The following is a 21,172-nucleotide window of genomic DNA, read 5'->3' as shown; positions in this document are numbered from 1 at the left end:
CGGCTCCAACAGAATCATATGCATCATCTGGGATTTGTCTTGACTGTCTTCTTTTGTAAGAGTCTGTACCCGATTATACTTTTCTTTCTTCCTCTCTCAGAGATTTAAACACTTTTCTCTTGCGTGTGACCATCTGTGTACAACTTAGTGTGACTGTAGTGACCTTAGTGTGACCATCTGTGTACAACTCTGCCTCTCTACTTGACTGTGAGCTTCCAGGGATGGGTCCTGAGTCTCATTCTCCCTTTGTGTCCTCACAGCGCGCGCTGCGCGCACACACACACATATATATATATATATATTTTATCCTTGCCTCTTAAGATGGCTTAATAAATGTTTATTGAATTAAATGTGTAGAATTTTAAAGCCAAAAGTTCTTTCTTCTGAAGAAAGCTCTCATTTTCTGGGAATTATAAGAGGCTCTTATCCTTGCATTCATGACCCCCCTAGGATTCGGGAGATCAGTGATATCATTAAAGTTATATTCATTGTTTTATGCTCATAGATTTTATTAGATCAGATTCTTAAAGAATTCATAGCTACTCAAAAGAATTAGAACTTCTGTTTAAGTTAGAAAGTTGAATAAATGCTTTTTGAGCCAAAGACACAATCTGGAATATGCATATTTTTAGGAAAACTGCTGTAAGTTTACTTCTTTTCCCTAAAACTGGAGTGTAAAGAAAACAACCCAAAAGAAAACAGATTTCTGGCTCTTGAACACCCCTCTTTATATTTTATCCAGTTATTCAGTCCCCTGAAAGATTGCTCCAGATCTCTTCAGACCTTACAATTTTTTGTCCCCATATCACTTCTATCCACATATTTAAAAATATCCAACCAAATGGTCCCTGGCAAGCAGCTGTAGTAAGGAGAGGTGGCCATCTGAGATAGAGCAAACACCAGGTGAGGAAACACCAGGGCGTGCTGGAAGCTGGTGGAGAAAGGACGGAGGTAGTCAGCTTTCATCCCTGAACCAACCTGCCGGCATCTTCAGTGTGGCTTTGCCATTGTGCACCCGAGCAGGACTGTGGCCCAGCTCAGCTAGGTGGAATTATGAACAGTAGCATGGTCGAGTTCTGTGGAACCTCCCCATGTGTTACAATGACAGAAACACCTGCCCAGGCCAGCCCTGAAGCACCAGGAACAGAGAGAAATACAAAAGAAAATGCCTTGTTTTATAGACCAGGACCTGTGTCACCATCTACATTATTCAGGAACTGGAACTGTAGACCTTCAGGAATGAAAGAGACTTTAGGATCTTAATGCCCAAACAGCTCACTGTCAAGGAGGCCAAGGCCACCCTTTTGTTTTCCCTGGGATTAGAATCCACTTCTGCAATTGGACACAGAAAAAGGAAAAAAGAAAAAAAGGAATGCAAATCATTAATAATTGAAAAATGAGGGGATATGTGTTGCTTTTCTAGGATTTGCCAGAGTTGAAGACGAGTTGAGGTAAAGGGCAGTGGCCAGGCCAAGGGTTCTGATAGAACTCACCTCTCCCTAAATGTCCATAAGTTCTCCCACAGTTACCTGGCCAAAATTCATTGTTTAAGAAGAATAGTAAGCTTGTTAGACCAGCTCCTCCTTCAAAAGATTCTCAGCAGCCCTCTATCAAGCAAGTTGCTAGTCTGCTCCTTAGCTAAAGAATTAGAAGAGACCACTTACAGGGGGAATATTTACATTCTTCTTAGGGAGTAGGGGGAATGGGAGATTCATTGATGCCCTAACCTTCCATCTGCCTTCTTCTGGGATACACTGTTTTAAGTTAGCAAGGGAAAGGGTCAGTACACTGTGTTTCTTCCTTAGGAAAAGAAATGGAGAATTCCTATCCTTCTACTTGAGAAGTGTGGAATAAACGTTGGTCTAGGAATTAATACAGTTGTTTTCACAAATATATTGTGTAGAATCAGGTTACCAGGAAGGAATTTTAGGGGGGGTCCTTAAATGTGTGGGTTTTCATTTCTAAATGATGTTTTTCAGTTAATTAAAAAAAAAAAAACCATGCCGTCACATTCAAAGGTGTCATCTGGCCAGCTACTTGGCATACTGGAGGCTGCCAATGTGTAAATCTAGGGTGCTTCCATGTTAAGACAGTCGAGCGCACACCTGGAAATAAGACTTGCCCTGACGTTTTGCTGCAGCAGAATATTTTTTCCTGGGTTTTGCTGTTTTACACTAGAACACTGTTAATAGCCATCCATATACTAGTGTGTCTATCTCTATGAATGTTCCTGTTTCATAACCAAGTGCAGAAGGAAGTCGAGGTTAGATGAGGGTAGGGGCATATTGGCCTTTTCCTGCCCCCCCCCCGGGTCCATTGTGATGGTTGTTCACCCCCCACGACCATCTTTATTGAGGAATAATTGACAAATATAATTGTATATATTTAAAGTACGCAGTGTGATGATGCTTTGATATACATATGCATTGTGTAATGGTTGCTAAGATAGAGATGATTAACATATCCATCACCTTGCATAGTTAACTAACTCTCTCTCTCTCTCTCTCTCTCTCTCTCTCTCTCTCTCTCTCTCTCGGTGAGAATGCCTAAGATCTACTCTCAGTAACTTTCAAATATACAATATTGTATAATTAATTATAGTCGCCCTGCTGTACATTAGAGACTCAGAACTTCTTTTTAAAAAATGTTTTATTTATTTTTGAGAGATAAAGCACAGATGAGGGGCAAAGAGAGAGGGAGACAGATAATCCAAAGCAGGCTCTCAGCTGTCAGCACAGAGCCCGATGTGGGGATTGAGCTCACAAACTGTGATATCGTGACCTGAACCAGAGTTGGATGCTTAACCCACTGAGCCACCCAGGTGCCCCCAGAGCCTCAGAACTTCTTATAACTGAAAGTTTGTACCTTTGACTTGGATCTCCCCATCTCCCCTTCCCTCCTAGCTCCTAACAGCTGCCATTCTATTCTGTCTCTATGAAATCAGTTTTTGTTTCTTTTATATTCTGCGTATAAGTGATACCATATGCTATTTTCCACTGTCTTATTTCACCTGGCAAAATGCCCTCCTGTTTCATCCGTGTTGGCAGAAATGGCAGGATTTTCTTTTTAATGGCCTAATAATATTCCATTGTGTATATGTGTATATTACCACATTTTTTAATGTGATGATTTACTGGCACCTATGTACAGAGGGTTGGGTGAGAACTGGAGTTGTTGAGTTGGTGGAATTATTCAGTAGGAGCTTTCTTTGAAGACTGTGGGAAAAGAGGGAGTAGTTTGGTGAGACCAAATAGTATAAATTTAGCTCAGTCCTGGGAGGAAGCCCATGATCACTTCCTCAAAGAATCTCACTCGTCCCTGCACAGACCCTGGCATTGTTTCCAGCACCCTCCCACGACAGTACTTTGAAAGAGTTATTCGCCATGATCAAGTGGGATTTATTCCTGGGCTGCAGGGCTGGTTCAGTATTCACAAATCAATCAATGTGATACACCACATTAATAAAAGAAAGGATAAGAACCATAGGATCTTTCCAGTAGATGCAGAAAAACCATTTGACAAAATACAGCATCCTTTCCTGATAAAAATGCTCAAGAAACTAGGGATAGAAGTAACATGCCTCTACATCATAAACGCCACATATGAAAGGCCACAGCTAATATTCTCAATGGGGAAAAACTGAGAACTTGCCCCCTACAGTTAGGAACACTGCAGGGATATCCACTACCACCTCTGTGGTTAAACCTTCTAAGGAATTAATGTAACAGCTTGGAAGGTTGGCTTCAACACGCTCTTTATACATATGGACAACGTGAAGTTTCCCCCAGTAGCTTTGTAAGCAATGGATATGGCAGCAAGGAGCCACAGCAGAAGAACAGGACAGATGGCTCCTAGACTGGTTGGGGAATCCTTCAATGTGCCACTGTGGAAAGTCCCAGAAATAACTGGGTGCTGAGATCCTGGCAAAGTGTAGGTAGAGGTGGTTAAGCCACTGACAGTTGGATTATAGCCATGTAAAGAAAGTATCCTGGGGCCCCTGGGTGGCTCAGTTGGTTAGGCATCTGACTTTGGCTGAGGTCATGATTTCCCAGTTTGTGAGTTCGAGCCCTGTGTCCGGCTCTATCCTGACAGCTTGAAGCCTGGAGTCTGCTTCGGATTCTGTGTCTCCCTCTCCCTCTGCCCCTCCTCCTGCTCACCCTCTGTCTCTATCTCTCTCAAAAATAAATAAACATTAAAAAAAATTAAAAAAAAGAAAGTATCCTAAGATTTAAAGAGGAACCTAAAAAAAAGCCTTTACCATATGGTCATCACTTATTGTTTGGAATCAGGGATATTTTGGTACTATATAATAAAAAAAAAAAAAAGATATAGAAAGAAATGCGATGCTGATGAGCATTCCATTTTGTGTGTGTATCCATCAAAACAGTCTTGCTCTCATTGATTGGATTTATAATTAAAAGCTGTGCAGTTAGGCTCAGAATTAAATCTATACAGGAAAGTTGTTTACTGAATGAATAAAAATAAATTACTATTTATGTATTTTAAGTACATATAACAGTTCACTTGATGAAAAAACTTCACTGATCTTTTTTTTCTTTTAACGTTTGTAAAATGCACAAAACATATTAGACAATGGGTCCAGAAGAGGCAGGCCATTGCATTTTCCCCTTTTTCTCATCTCATACTGGCAGTTTAAGTTGTGGTCCCTTAAACAGGTACTAATTACATTAAATAGTATTGCTAATTAACCAGAACAGGAAAACAAAGAACCCACAACAAACCAGATTAAACATAATGACGGATCACTATCCAGGAATATGGGGTAAATATGGGGGTAAATAATGCGCATAGACTGTGAACTGGGGAAAAAAGAGGAAGAGAGAGATTACAAAGAATCCATTGGAGACACAACTAAAGGTTAGCAGTTCCCCCTTCTTTCTTGCTCTCATTCTGAGAACAGAAAGATGAGATTGATTCAAGCAGATATGCTTTGGAATGCCAGAAAGGACACCTCTTCTGGTGCAGTATTGATAAACTGCCTGAGTGTATCAGTGGCATTTTAGTTTTACTAGCCCCTCAAAGAGAGTCAGGGAGTGGATTTTTACCTCCCTGCCCACCTGCCTGTGAATTGTTTAAACAGTTTCTGTGTGTGTGTGTGTGTGTGTGTGTGTGTGTGTGTGTGTGTGTGTGTGAGAGAGAGAGAGAGAGAGAGAGAGAGAGAGAGAGAGAGAGAGAGAGAGAGAGATACTCCGCACCACTACCTGCTGCGTTAAAAGCTTCCTTCTCTGGGGCCTCTCTGAATTCCCTTGTCAGATGGATGAGAGATGCAGCCTGTGCCCAGCTGAACTTCATTATTTGGTTTCCTGCTGTATTGTAACCAGAAAGCAACTACCCACAAGTGCTTTATGTCCACACCCCCATTTTCTTGGTGGAGGATTCGTAGGCCTCTTAGGTAAAATCATACCAAGGTAGAGTGGCAACATCACTCTGTGTCTTCCAACAAACAGCCACCCTGCTGCCACTGATCAGTGTTCCTGGGATAGTGGTGATTGAAATTTAGCACTTAGAGCAACTTAATTGGCACGCAGACCTGTTAAGCATATGCCCCCACCATAGGTGCACCATCTGATGTACCCATAGGGTGCCCAGTGTTTCACACATGCTCAGATTTGAGCATGTTTTGAGAGGCAAGTTTTGAGAGGCACCTGGGTGGCTCAGTTGGTTAATCTCCTGACTCTTGGTTTTGGCTCATGGTTTGTGGGTTTGAGCCCCAGGTCGGACTCCTTACTGATGGTGCAGAACTTGGTTGGGACTCTCTCTCCCTCTCTTTCTGCCCCTCCCCTGCTTGTGTTCGCTCTCTCTCAAGAAATAAATAAACTTAAAAAAATTAAGAAAAAAATTAAGCAAGTTTTGAACAGTTCCTTGAAGGAAGCCTGTGCTGTGGTTTAGGACAGGGGTGGCCTTAGAGCATGGGTCCTGAGATCTCTGCCCATCTTTGAGTTACCATATTTCTTCCTGCCTGTGAACTTGGAACAAACCTAAGGTTGTAGAGTTCCAGTTTGCTTGCTGTGAAAGAAGTGTTGGGAATCTGCTCATTAAAGCTTGTGCCTTAATCAAGCCCTGTGCTAGCAGAGTGGAACTTGGAAGGATTCAGCATTCCTTGGCAGCTTGCTGCCTTGGAATTCAAGGTTAGAATGTTTTGTGCTCACTGTGACTAGAACTGATCCCTTGGTCTTCCGGGAAAATCCTGGAAGTCGATGTCAACATTTTTCTGCTGAATTGGAAACAGCAAGCCTGGGCCAAATGTTCTAGACTATGAGAATTAGGAGAGAAATGGAAATCTCAACAGAAAACGGATCAGACCTATAAGTTCTGGTACTTATGTAAGAAGAATAAATGAGAGCTGGGAAATCACTGGTTAGGAACTCACTGCTCTGTTGAATCTTCCCAAGTGTCCTGGTGCTCATGAGCTCTAGGTACCCAGGGGACCCTTGGCATAACTGCAGATGCCTGCAGAAGCAGCCTTCTCAAGCTGCCATGCTGAGTGTCAGTGGGACTGAGAAGGGGAAGATCAGCTGTCTTTCAACCTAGGTTTTGTTTGGTGAGCTTGTCCTGTCCTAACTGGATCACAGACCAGCAGGGCCCATCTGTATTTATGTTCTCCTGGGCATCGGTGGGGGGAAATCCTGGGTTCTTAATAAATGGTTAATGAATTGTGAAAGAAAGAACTAACTAGTTGGGGTTTCTCTGAGTGATGTGGACAGCAGCACTGGGCTCAAATCAGATGGGGGTTTGCTGTGATGCTAATGAAGCTGAAATGTCAGTATCCCTCAACTGCAGAGGCCCCTTCCTGGGACCCGTCCCTAAGTTTAAATTCATAAGTTTATATTCTGCTCCTTATGGAGGGTTCCCCAAATCCTGTAAGCTTCAGGACCCCACAGAGCATAAATATGCTCCTTTTAGAATGTTCTTGCTGAGCCCTGTGGAAGCGTGGATTCCATCCAGTGGCTTTCCCAGAAATTGTGGAGAATCAGGAGACATCGATAAAGCCAAACCTACAAAGCAAAAGAAAGGGAAGGAACTGACATTTAAAAACGCTATGCAAATTGAAGAATAATTAGCATGTATTACCTAATTTAACTCCGCACAGCAACCCTTTCTAGGCAATGGCATTACTGCCTCCATTTCTTTAATAGTCGGGAATATTGAGGTTCAGAGAAGCAAAGCATCCTGCCCAGTGTGGTACAGCTACTAGGGCTGGGAGCTACAACATTGACCTTTCTCTTTCCTGACCATCTGCTCACTGGCCCCTTGCAGGGTGCACATTTGACAGCTTTGCTAGTCTTCCCTGAAAGCCTTAAGCCCACTAGGGTAAGAATTGCCTGGATGGGCAGGTAACGCTTCCTGCAGGATACAGAGAGAAGTTGGGGAGGGGATCAGGTCTGAGCGGTTTAAAGGAAGGCACTGGCAAAACCCTTCCCCAGTCAGCATAAGCAATGTTGTACCAATTCATTCAATTATGTTAAGCACCTATTAACGGAATCCTGAGTCCTCCCTTGGGCCATTTCACAGCTATGAGATTGTAATTGTTGGAGACTAACCATGATCTCTTCTTTTGCCTTCAGGTGATTCTCATTTTGACAAAGCTGTATGACTATAACCTGGGGAGCATCACTGAGAGCTCGCTTTGGAGGTATGTAGATAAAGTGAGCTAATGGTTACTGTGTTCCTTGAGCATCACACCCAAGACTGCTCTCCCTCACCCCCTTTTCCCTGGTGGGAGGATTTTTGGTTATGTGTTCTCGTTGCCTCCCCTTTTTGCTGTTTGCCTTAGTCATGGGTTGGGGTTTATCTCCAGGCAGGCCAGATCCTTCCTTATTTCTAAGTTTGTATTGGTCACAGGTCTTTTTGCAAAACTGTTCATCAGGTTGTCCTGATGCATTTGGGTTCCCCTCAGTTCTCGCTGATCTTTGAGCTCATTGGAGCAGCAGTGAGGGAATGCAGGTGTCTTTGAAGAGGAGATCAACCTCACCTCTGGTTTTGCAGTGCCCGGGGAACCTTCCAGTGTAGTTTCTGCACTGCTTCCCTTCCTGGCCCTCAGCTCACCAGCGCACAGGTGTGCACACACACTCGCATACATGCCTTCATCTCTGGGATTCACAGTGTGTTGCCTCACACATGTAAGGAGGTGCAGTAAATTCTTTTCCAGGGGAATGCCATGCCATAGATCCTTCAGGCTAGCACAAACTCACTGAACACCAGCACAAATGTGCAGTTGGGGTGAAACTAGGGACAGAAACGTCCTCAGAAATCCAGGCAGCTATTCTCCCCTTTTGTTCTTGGGGACTATATGTTCTGTTTGTTTCTAAAAATCTGCTTTATTGTTCTAATCCCGATGGGGTCTTTGCCAGCCTATGTCACGTGTCCACACCCAAACCAACAGGAGAGCACTGGCTCTGATTGGTTAGGCCTGGATCTTGTGACAGTCCCCGGGCCTGGAAGAGGATGGAGATGACTTCAGGGGTGATATTCAGTGATCATGGGGTGACGTCCAGCCCAGAGTCTGATTGGTCAGTGCCCTGGGTGTAACAATGGCTTAAACATGGCGTATATCACTTCTGATCAGCCATCCCTGAATACATACACTTGTGTGCACAGATAAAGGGGGAAGGGGTACACTAATAACAGAGACACTGGGAGTAGTCTCGGGGCAGACACAAGCTAGCGGGTGTCCTCCATGTAAGACCAGTGGGGAATTTCATCACCTGTCAGTTAACATGACCAGAAGAGACCAGCTGCTGGTCCTCAGTCTTAGGGCTAAAGTCTAGGGAGAGAGATTCCAATCTGCCCTTCATGCCAGGGGTCCATGCCTGCTACAGTGAACAATGACAGGGGTGGTGGGGAGGAGGTTACTTTACATAGTAACAGTTTGGTCCCAGGGCCTGCCCCTGTGAAATCTAAGGGAATCTACCACACAAAAAGGATGTTCATTGAATTTTGTTTTAACCTGATGGCTATTTTCCATTAGACTTCATACTATGTATAAGAAGCCCAAAAATAAATTGTTGTGTGCTTTAGGAAAACCCCAGCGGACCAAAGAAAAGGATAGAATCCTGTTCTTGTGTTTGTTGTGACGTGTTTGTTTGTTTATTTATTTATTTATTTAATTATTTATTTTTAAATATATGAAATTTATTGTCAAATTGGTTTCCATACAACACCCAGTGCTCATCCCAAAAGATGCCCTCTTCAATCCCCATCACCTTCCCTCCCCTCCCCTCCCTCCCACCCCCCCATCAACCCTCAGTTTGTTCTCAGTTTTGTTTTTTTTTTTAATTTTTTTTTCAACGTTTTTTATTTATTTTTGGGACAGAGAGAGACAGAGCATGAACGGGGGAGGGGCAGAGAGAGGGAGACACAGAATCGGAAACAGGCTCCAGGCTCCGAGCCATCAGCCCAGAGCCTGACGCGGGGCTCGAACTCACAGACCGCGAGATCGTGACCTGGCTGAAGTCGGACGCTTAACCGACTGTGCCACCCAGGCGCCCCTTGTTCTCAGTTTTTAAGAGTCTCTTATGCTTTGTCTGTGAGGTGTTTAGATTATTGAACTCCTCCTCCAACTGGAAGGTCAATAATGCAGAGTTTCTGTCCCAAGGAAATTATGTCACTAAATTAAAGTGTGGGGAATGTGGAAGGAGCCTGAAAAAGTACAGTTCTTTTAATGCATTAAGACCCTGACACTTGCTCTGTTGTTTGAATTCAGTACCCCTTCATCAGGCTGTGACTGAATAGGCTTCTGCTTCCCTGATAGATTTCTCTAATGCATGTACATACATGAAAGTAAAAGCCAGCTTTTATTCCTCAGTGCATCTGCTGTATAAAGTGTTGTCAGCATATTAGAAAATTAAAAGATATGCAATTCTGTCTCAGTGGGACGGAAGCTATCAGCAGCCCTAAGTCTCAACCTGAGTGGTGGGAAGGGCATGCCCGGGGCCAGGAGGAACAGCTTGCCCTAGACTACAGAAACTCAGGTTCGCTGCACCCATTTCCCTCTCACGGGGCCACTGTGACCAGCTGAGGGAGAATAGTTCTCTCTCACCTTGGGGGAGAGGGTTAGTAAAATAAAAATGATGACCAGTAATACCAGGTCTTTCTTCTGAAGGAGCAACCTCCAATGGCCTTAAGCTTAGGAAAGTGTGGCAGGGGCGATCTGCTGACCCTTCAATCTTACCTTCAATCAAACCCCTCAATTTCAGCGGAGGATATATACATATATACACACACACAAATACACATACATATATACACACGCATGTATCCACACGTAATATACCCACATATATTTAATTTTATGATATACCCACCATAATCATTTGCCATGTATGCCCTATGTTATACTTGTCATTTGTGGCAAATAACTATTATGGGTGCTCTATACCATTAGAACTATCATTTTAATACTTTGATAAAATAATCCATTTCTTAATGAAAATATAATTTAGAAAAGAGGCAAGGATAAAGAAAAATATATTTAGAATACTTCATATATGCTTTTGTAGGGTGTGCATTTTTGGGTGCCGCGTGATGCCCATGTTTGGTCTTTAGGGAATCTCTTTGGGGGTGTTAATATAGAAGAAGAGATAGGTCTGGGTCAGCCTTGCTTGAAGGAAACTAGTGCTAAAGTGTGGACTCATTTTTTCCTACATCAGCTCTTACTTGCTTTTCAAAAAACCTGCCAAAAATTGTGGGGGGCAGTTGCTGGGGACACACCAGGGTTTAGGTATTCTCATTACATCCACAGTCCAGAGCACTGGATTTATCCCATAGATGATGCTTGGTAAGTAACCGTTTCTGAACAGACCAGCGAAATCTATGATTTTATATTCTTTCTTATTCACTTGTTCAACAAAGATGTATTGAGTGACTTCTTTAGGTCTTAGATTGTTCTGGTCCAGGGAGAGGAATGTGGTTGATACATGGATCGGCAGCACGTGAGCTCTGTCTGACTGTCCTTCGGATGTTCATTGTCTAGAGGGGGCAAATTTCTGTGGATCATTCACATGAGAGATAAATGTACTTGTGTATAACCAGGGTATTGAATCAGGTTCTTAGGCAGCCCCCTAGAACTGCCAGATCCCAGAAGAAGATAAGATAAACCTAGTGTAAATAGACAAACTGTCATACACAAGATAAGTGTTCCATCTTTACTTTGCTCATGTGTATATTTTCTTTTCTTAACTGGACTTTAAATCCTTAAACTCAGCACCTTTATGATTTAATGATCATCCTTTTTAATGATCACCCTTTATGGTTTAATGATAACGGCAATGATGCTGGTGATAATGGTGATAATGACAATAGCAAAAACTAACTTTTATCGAGTGGTCACTATGCATCAGGCACGATATCAAGTGCTCCACATGCATTATTGCATCCCCTTAATTCATTTTTATGATGTATTCAAGGTCATCCAACTAGTAAACAATAGTGCAAACACTTACGGGGGTAGTCATAAAGTTCAATCATTTCACTGCTTACCTGTCTTCTGGAGTCCCATCTGCCTCCTGGTGGCTCATTCTGTACCTAAGCAAATGAACAAACAACATTTTAATCGTAAATATATGAAATGAGTATCATTTTCAAAGCACTGTGACATTCTGAGCAGCTTGTTACCTATTCCAGAAAAATCCTGGGCAACCGGGAAATGGCTTCTTGTCCAACAAACAGATCCAATGCGCTTTTCAGGTGAGCCCTTGTTCTATACAACTTTTTCCCTCTGATCAGTGAGAAGGGCTCAAGTTGCAAATGCCTTGGGGTGTCAGGACAGGAAAGAGGCCAAGAGGCAGCTGTCCTGGTAGTGATGTCCTAGGGCTTTACACCTTGCTGTATCAACAAGCCCTGGATGATGGGGTGAGACGCTGCTCTACTAAATTAATGAGCGTTTGCTCCCAGATGGTCTTGGCGTTGATTACACCTTAATCGTGGAGCAAGTTGTTGATTTTGTTTTGTTTTGTGTTGCCGTTCACTCAGGGAACCAAACTGAGAGGAAAGGGGGATGGTCTGACACGGAACAATTAACTACACCTTAGAATCTTCTCTGCTTTACAGTGGATTAAGCTTTGAGGTTTGGTGGAACTGGGGGTTTTACCATATTGGAGCAAGATAAGCTTAAAGGTTGAGATAAATAAAATGTCACAATCTAGATACAGTCTCTCTGAGAATAAATACATTCATCTTTCTTCCCTCTTGTGCCGGGATAATCAGCACTTTGCTGAGAGAGGCTTAGCTGGTGAGAAAGCCCTAGGCAATTCTGGAAGCAGCTGAAAGGATACTCTTCAAGGGACACGCAGCCTGCAGCGCCTCTGTCCTAGAGGTCGGCTGACATGGCTGACTTCTCTTCAAGTCCAGTATCCCAGTTCAGATTCAGGTGAAACACAAGCCAGCATCCGAGCACATCTTCAAATGATGTACTTTTCAAGGAGCACTACTTGCTTTGGGGGGACAGGTGCGTGGGGTTAAGGTAGGGACAATGGTTGGGCTTTCTGCTTGATTCCAGTCCGGGAGCCAGCCCCATCTCCTCATCACAGGAGTATCTTTGTTTCTTCTTGGGTGTTCACACTGCAGCTGTCAAGAGAGGCTTCCCAGTGGAGTCTGTGGAGAGAATGGCCATGGAGTGCCTTGGGGCAGCGTCTGTGTGGGGCTGGCTGCAGAGAGGGGTCTCTGGAGAGCGCCTGGGGTCCAGGCTGACAGCAGCTGACCTGAGGTCTGTGACTCTGCCAGCCCTGTGGTTGAGGCACATTAGCTAAGCGTGTCTGGCCTTCCCACTCATCATCCAGAGGAAGAGCAGGGGGCAGCTTAGCACAGGTTCTCAGTCCCTGCTTTGTAGGATGGTTTGCTACAAAATCCTGTCAACCACAAAAATAAGGATATGAAATAGGAATACCCAGCCTAAAAAAAAAGAAAAAGAATTGAAAAAAAAAAAGAAAAGAAAAAATAATGAAAAGAATCAAGCTCGAGTGTGGAGATTTCCCCACAGGAGGGCTCTTTATGTCACGCAGCTCTGATGATGTCCCTCAGCCCCGTGCAGGCGAACGTTTAGTGCCTTTCCAGGGGCCCCAAGGGGAGAGCCACACTCCCCAGCAGGACCAGGAGCTGCTTTAGGTTCTGGATTCTTTTAAGCTTTCTAAATTTCACTCCCTTTCGATATTTGTGTCATGTGGAGTTGCTGTGGCTCCTGGAGTTATAAGCTTATTGCATTAAACCTTACTGTAATATATGCTCATTATAATGAGCCAAACAATGCAGAGACTGATAAAAATTTTAATAGTCTCTTACTCCTCACACACGTCTAGCTTTCTTGAGGTAGGTGATTCTGTGAGCTTTTGGTGATTCTGTCCATACCATTAGGACCCAACTCAAAAAAAAATTATATATATGTATATGTATATGTATATACGACATATGTATATATATATATATATATATATATATATATATATATATATATATATATATATATATATACATGACTATCTCAGCATCACTTTTTTCATTTGTTTAAGAAAATAAGAGTAAGTATCCACAGGACTCTGATAACCTGTTTGTTTTACTTAATAATGAGTCATGGGTGTCTAAAAGAACACATTAGAAAAAAAAAGTCAGCTTTGTAAGCATCAAATAGTGTGGATGTTGTATGCTGGATTAAGCAACGATGTCCTAATCAGCTTATGCACTGTTTCATGTGCACCAGAAAATGTTCCCAGTGCTGTCTACCTGCCTACCAACACTGCAAAATAGACATTGCTTGTGTCCCCAGTTTACACATGAGAGAAGGGAGGCTTGGAGAGTTAAGCAACGCTCAGCATCATGCAGCCAGGAACCGATCTTGTGCTAGCCTGTGCCTCCTGTTACCTTTTTAAAAAAAATTTTTTTATGTTTTATTTCTTTATTTTTAAGAGCAAGAGAGAGCATGAGCCAGGGAGGGACAGAAAGAGAGGGAGACACAGAATGTGAAGCAGGCTCCAGTCTCTGAGCTTTAAGCACAGAGCGCAACATGGGGCTCAAACTCACAGCCCGTGAGATCATGACCTGACCTGAAGTCAGACCCCTAACTGACTGAACTACATAGACGCCCCACCTTCCGTTATGTTTTTAATGGATCTATAGCTCATTTCCACAGTATTTGCAATTACACATAGTGCTTCCACAAACAGATGACTTTCTGAAAAGATGGGAATAATTCACATACCAAACAGCAGCAATAAGTTACATACTTCCTGATGATTTCACCAGTGCCGGCTGTTTTCAATTTAAAAGTTGAATTTAAATTTTTAGTTTTAATTTAATTCCATTTAAAATTTTGCTGGTCTTTTTAGTAGAAATGGTGTCTTAATCTCTGCGTGGTTTAATGGGTATTTCTCTGACCACTAGTGATGCTGAACACTTTTTCATATATTTATTGCTCTGTGGACCTGTAGACCTCCTGTTCCCACCTGCCTCTCCCTGAAGCAAAAGTAAATTGTTGCTTACTCAGTAACCCCATAGTGTGTTACGTATCTTTGTCTTAGGATGGTTATTAGATATATATTCATTTGGTTTAGTTTAGCACATACCAAATAGCCCCCTATTCTGTGCCAGGCACTGTATGAGGCAGACACTGGCAAGGAAGGAACATGTAAGTAATTGTTTCTTCCCTGCAAAAACTGAAAATCTAGTGAAGGGCCGACACTCAGCAGGTGATTTCTGAAGTGTGGCAAATACAATGCAAAAGTTATGCATGAATTAGTGTCTATGTTCGCCTATTTCCATTCTGACCTCTTTCCGAACTCAAAGGCTATGGTTAGGTCTTAGTTATTTTTGTTTGTTTGACACTCACGGAACTTGGCACACAATAAATATCATTAATTTTTTTTTTTTTTTTTTTTTTTTTTTTTTTGCTTAGAAGCAGTATATTAGGACGCCTGGGTGGCTCAGTCGATTAAGCGTCCAACTTCTGCTCAGGTCACGATCTCACGGTTCGTGGGTTCGAGCCCTGCATCGGGCTCTGTGCTGACAGCTGAAAGCCTGGAGCCTGTTTCAGATTCCGCGTCTCCCTCTCTCCCTGCCCCTCCCCCACTCACGCTCTGTCTCCCTCCGTCTCAAAAATAAATAAACATTAAAAAAAAAATTAAAAAAAGAAGCAGTATATTAAGAAATGGTTCAGGGTTTCCGAAAGCCAGGTCTATGTCTTATACTTGCTTATATCCTAAACTTTTACCCTAATGCCCTCCATGTAGGGGATGCCATTTTGAATAATGTGTTGCATGATCTGGTAAAACCCCAGGACATGCATTTTAAAGAGTAAGCACACAGCCAGCGCCCAGAGTGAAAAGCCCAGATTCAATTGTGGGAACCCAGTTTGTCCATAGAGCACCATGAATGCTTGTCAGCACCCTCAGCTCTGACACAACCTTCTTGCATCCCCACATGGAGGCTGTTTCTACAAGGATCTGGCTGCATTCTGCCTGCAGACTCTGCAGACCTTCCCGACCTCTCTGTGAGAGTCAGCCTCTGGTTGTACCTCTGCACTCATCATTTGCCTCGTTTGCCTCAACGGTTGGCTCTCTGTGGAGTTTCCTATTTCTCTCTTCAGCAAGCAGTAGATGAGATACATGCAAAAGCATTCATTGCCCTGATATTCTAGAAACATTATCAATATGAGCCCAGGAAATAAGAAAACTTTACTAGAGAAAGTGGAGGAACTAACATCCAATGTTAAAACTAGTTAGAGATTCAGGAAGTACTTACAATGTTAATTACCACTTTACTACACTGTCTTTGGGTAAAGAACTTTGTACTAGACCTCAAGAAGTTCAGAAGGTACAGAATTTAATTATCATGTGTAGCTATATACAGTCTCATTATTCGGTCAACATGACTAACTTCTCATTTTTCAGGTCTCAGCCTGAACACCACCTTATTTTTGAAAAGGCATTTACATCCTCCTTATTTTAAAGAGGACCTTTGTTTTTGTCCATCACAGCTCTTTGCTTATTTTATTCACTGTACGTGTCCTGATCTGTGATGATTTTATTCATTACTTCTCATTGGCTCATGCCCACTACTAGAATGAATATAAGCTCCCTGAGGGCAGAGACCTTGTCTGGTTTACTTTCTGTTTTTTCTCACATGCTCGGGAAAGTGCCTGGCACATTGACGTTCAAGTGAGGTTTGTCAAATTAACTGAATGTATAAATAAGTACACACCTAGAATGATGCTAAATGGTGTGAATCCAGATATGAATAAGATCTGATTGTTGCCCTGAAGCAATTCACAGTCTGGTGGGAGAGACAGATAAATAAATGAGAGATTAATGTGTCAAGTACCATAATAGAAGCACCACAACATGCTCTGGGTCGGGGAAGGGAAAGCTTCATGGATGAGACGATACCTGATCTGACCCTTGACGAACGAGTAGGAATCAAGCCAGTAAAAGAGGCTATTTATTTATTGTGTACCGTATTCTAGGCACCTGTACATGCTGTTGACATGGCGTCTTAAGGAGACTACACAAGATCACAACATGGTCTTGTGTGTGGATGGAGTATTTGGAAATGATTTTGGAAAAATTGAAATGGGCCAGTCCATATTCAGCTGTGCTAGATATTCTGACATTTATCCCAGAGGAAGTAATGCATCATTGAAAGTTTGGAGCAAGGGAAAGACTTGGTGAAATGTAAATTTTAGGGGGAAAAACTGACCTCTGTATCATGTTGAGGATTCCGTTGGAAAAGAGCGAGACTGTTGACCATGAGAACAGTAGTCAGTAAAGTAAGAGAGGAAAATGAGCTGACTTGTTTTTGTTTTTTGGTTTTTGGTTTTTGTTTTTTGTTTTGTTTTTTGGTGGGGAAGCATGAAGAAATGGAGTATGGGATATGGTTGGCAGGGGGTGATGATTCCAATGGATCTTATACAGTGAAAACGAACAGGACCAATAGGAGGAGTGAGAAGGTGTGAAGAAGAGGCATTTCTGCAATGACTTTCCTGCTGGTGTCTTGCATAGTGCAGTGGATGGTGAGGCTGTTACTACATACATTTGCTCCACTGATGTCCACTGAGCACCTGCAACTGTGTGTGAATGAGAAAAGGGTATGGAGACAACTCCTCCAAGAAAGCAGCTGTGAAGGGAAGTAAAGGAAGGGAGCTGATTTTTCCATAAAGGTGGTCATAGGCTAAAGGAATGCCTTCCTTTCCTTAAGAGAGGGCGATGCTGACCGTGTTTTATAGGGGAATAAATAAGATGTTGAAAATGCAGGAAAACCTCAGAGTGAATGAAACTGGTAGGAGATCGAGTGGCAGAGAGGGTATGGGTTGGGAGCTCATATGGGGGACTATTCAGCCATGTAGATCAGAATGGGCTGAGGGGTGAACACAGCGGGAGCATTTCTTTTACCACACAGGGAAGCCGGAGTGGGGCACACATAGATCAGCTTTCCTGGGAGACCAGGAGTTGAGAGAGTTCCTGACATTTGGCTTTACGGTGAATGGAAATGGGCTGGAGATGGGGTTCAATAATTTGGAAGAGCTGCTGCGGAGGCAGGAAGCGGGACTTCTCAGGGGCCTGCAGGTGCAGTGCTGGGCATGCTCAGATCCCAGCTGAGGCTACAGACTACGCTCAGTGTGCCTGTGCTTTCACTACCGTGAGCCTTGTGTAATACTCAAGAAGGCGGCTGCTTATGTAGTTCCTGAGAGTTGTTGAAGAAGGACAGCAGGACATGAGAGCTGAGGGGAGGTTGCAGCAGTACATGAGGGGGTCCATGCCAAATCGAGAAGAAAGGAAGTTTGGGATTGGGGGAAGACAAGCAGTGAAACAGCAGAACCCCCAATCCAAGCATGTTGATAAGCTTAAAGAACACTGAAGAAATAATACCCAGAGGTGTGTGACTTTATAATATTAAACTTAGAACATATCTCGCCCCCAGCGGATGTTGTGAAAAGGAACTGGCTGGAGCAGGTGGAGTTTATCAGAAAAGCCTTTTTCTTAAAGTTGCTGTTAAGAAATCCACTCAGCTCTGTGGGAGAACGAGCTTCTATTTTTCTGCATGTGTATGGAACAACTGGATATACTTGTGAGGTCCCCCACATTCCTAGGTATTTGTGAGTGACAACTTACCTCCACATCTTTGGGGAACACTAAGCAGCATCCTCAAACTGGTTATAGTAGCTTTCCTCCAGGCAGGTCTTACATTCAAGACCTAAGACTTGTCTATTAGCCACATCTGGTAGTCACCGCCTTACCTGTGTTTAAGAGAGAGAGAGAGGGAGAAATAAAGAGAAACAGAGACAGAGAGCAGCCCACATGTCACACTGAAGCGATGTTGAGTTATTTCTGGTCACTTTTTTTTTCTTCCCACAGTGTCCCCTGGAGCCCATGCCAATGATTTGTTCCTTTTTTCTTTAAAAGTCTAGTTTTGGGATTTAATTTTCTGGATTCTCAATTCTGCCTTTGGCTTCTCCTGTCTCTCTCCTCTCAAATAACCATATTCCTTGAACTTGGTCATTCCAGTTATTAGAACTCTCAATAAAGGAAGATCATGGGGCGCCTGGGTGGCTCAGTTAAGCACCAACTTCGGCTCAGGTCATGATCTCATGGCTCTTGAGTTCAAGCCCAGCGTCAGGGACTGTACTGACAGCTTAGAGGCTGGAGCCTGCTTTGGATTCTGTGTCTCCATGTCTGCCCTTCCCCCAGTTGTGCTCTGTCTCCCTCCCTCTCTCTCTCTCTCTCTCTTTCAAAAATAAACATTAAAAAATTCTTAATAAATAAAGGGAGATCATTATATGTTCCCACCATGGTGAACTCCCTGAAGGTTTTGCCAAACAACGTTTCCTCTTGGAAGGCTGGTCCACAAACAGGTCAGCACTTGGGCTTGGATGTTGAACTGCCCACACATGAATCCAGGTTCTGTCCACTTGCTAACTCTGAGGTGCAGGGGAGGCATCTTAATCTCTGCTCCATTTCCTCATCTGGAAAAAAAAAAAGAGGCTGTAATAGTATTTATCTCATAGGACTATCAGAGGACTATGGTGACATTTAGGTTAAATGTGTATCATCTACTGAGCACTCAGTAAAGGATGCAAAACAAAGAAACAGAAACATTGGATCTTATACTTCTATGGTCATCTTTGTTTGAAATGTCTTTTCTCCTGTGTTCGATTTATCTAATAAATAAAAATAATAGCTATTTATACTGGCTATTTACGATGTGCCACGGACTTCTCTTAAGAGTGCTTTATACATATAAATTAAATTCTTCCAATAACCCTATGAGTTGGTACTATTATTATACCCATTTTATAGATGAGGAAACTTGTCCATAGGGTCACAGGGGTATTAAGCAGTAGAGAAGAGAGATCTGGATCCAGGCTTTCTGGTCCAGGGCCCAGGCTTTGAACCTCATGGGGAATCTTGTGTGATTCCTTCCCTGACCACCGCCTTCATACAGAGAATAAATTACTACTCCTGTGCTAACTCTTACTGTTAGACACATTTTCCTTTTTCAATGCATTACTTTGAATTGTAAGTACTTTCTTTATATTTATTTCCCTTACTGGGAATATTTTGAAGGTCGCCTACTGTCTTGCTCAATTTTGTATCCCTGATGCCAAGCACAATTCTTGGCTTGTTGTATGTATTCAGTAAAATGGAGCACTGGGGTAAATGTACTGGGGAAAGGAGATTTAAAAAAAAATATCTATGGACTTAACTAATTTATGTAAAGGTTGTCTCATACCATATATCATAGGTAATCAAAGGTTAACTTCCCTCTGTCATTGAATTCAATTGTCAGTTATTGCTGTCACTTATTGACATTGCACATAAAGGAGGTGACAAATATTAATTTGAGTTCAGCATGTAGATTGACACTTTTATGCTGCACGTCTGTGGCGATGCCTCTGTGAGTGTCAGAAGTGGGTATGATTATAAAAGGAAGATGAATTTATTCCCATCCGTGTCTCCTAGTTACTTGTCCTGTTAGCGTTAGAGAGTTGTATAAAATAAATATATGTTGAGCCCATGGGAGTTCCTGATCCTGAGTGCTGTGCTGTCACCAGAGAATTAACTTTAGGTAGAGGGACATGGGACATCATGATAGACGGGCCTCACTGGGAGCAGAGGCTAGGGGAGTTGTACATGTCAATGAAGCTGGTATCCAGGGGTGGGGGCTTGCCCTGTGTGTCCTAGGACAAGAGGAACAAAAGCAGCATTACTGGAGAACTTGAGAAAACCCTTTTTCTGATTTCAGGTGAGGTTTCCCGAAATGCTGTTCATCCATAAATCAAGCTGGGGCACTTTCCGTTCCGTTCTCTTCTTTCCAAAGGGAAATGGTGTGCCAAAGAGTTATTCCTCAGCACGGCTTTATTTCTTCCTCCTGCTGGGATGTATTAGCAAGGTCATCACCTTTGGTTTATTGGCTTCAAACAATCTGTGATTGCAGAGGATTATGACTTCTTAGCTTGCAGAAGCAGGAGATGCAATCAATTCATGAAAGGCACAGGACTTTTTTTTTCTTTTGAAAAATGTATATTTATTTCTGCCAGCATTTCTGGGGACCAAGACTTAAAAGAGCTTTTTGAAAAGAATTTATCTTTGAGTGTCCTGCTTCATCGTCCCTTTCAAATACGAACATTGAGACAGACCAGTGTGAACTTAGCTTTAACTTTTTGAGTTTGAAAGAAATAAGGTGGCTTGACAGAAGTCTGTCTTCTCCATCCCCAACTCTAAACCATATTAATCAGGAAATTTATGCTTGCTGCGTTATACCAGAAAGATACACTTGGAAATAATTGGGGGCTGGGATTAGCCAGGCCTATTATAAGTTGATGTATAAATTCTTTTCTTTGGTGAGGCAAGGAGGTTTTTCATCTGAAAACCCTTACTTGATTGGTAATGATTCTGAAATTTGTTTTCTCACTTATATTGTCGTTTGGCAACTTCCTAGATCACCCTTTCTCAGTTTATTATTCCCTTCTCCCAGTTGGCGATCTATCACATCTGACCCCAAAGAAGTGTGAGAATTTAAACCACCCTCTCCCTTCTCCATTGCTTGGGCCATTTCCTCTTGTTGGGTGGCAGAAAGCCATCCCAACCACCTGTCTCTTCAAAACTTAAATGGATGTTATAACATGGTTACTATACTTTTACCGGGCAACAGTTGATCCCAGTCTGTAGTG

At 42.7% G+C, this 21,172-nt stretch overlaps 1 protein-coding gene across 7 annotated transcripts in view; it reads left to right on the top strand.

Annotated features, from left to right (window-relative positions):
* SORCS1 (sortilin related VPS10 domain containing receptor 1) overlaps positions 1-21,172 on the top strand; it is a 546,182-nt gene that overhangs the window by 177,918 nt on the left and 347,092 nt on the right. For all 7 annotated transcript variants that reach the window (XM_053909904.1, XM_053909903.1, XM_053909906.1 and 4 more), the window contains exon 2: positions 7,587-7,654. In XM_053909904.1, coding sequence (XP_053765879.1) covers positions 7,587-7,654 — 68 coding nt within the window. The remainder of the gene's footprint in view (positions 1-7,586; positions 7,655-21,172) is intronic.

The sequence above is a fragment of the Panthera pardus genome, unplaced genomic scaffold (genome assembly GCF_024362965.1).
Source record: "Panthera pardus isolate Hobbes unplaced genomic scaffold, ASM2436296v1 HiC_scaffold_22, whole genome shotgun sequence".
Lineage (NCBI taxonomy): Eukaryota > Metazoa > Chordata > Mammalia > Carnivora > Felidae > Panthera > Panthera pardus.
The sequence above is the reverse complement of the archived record's forward strand: the minus strand, read 5'-3'. Positions and strand labels throughout refer to the sequence as shown.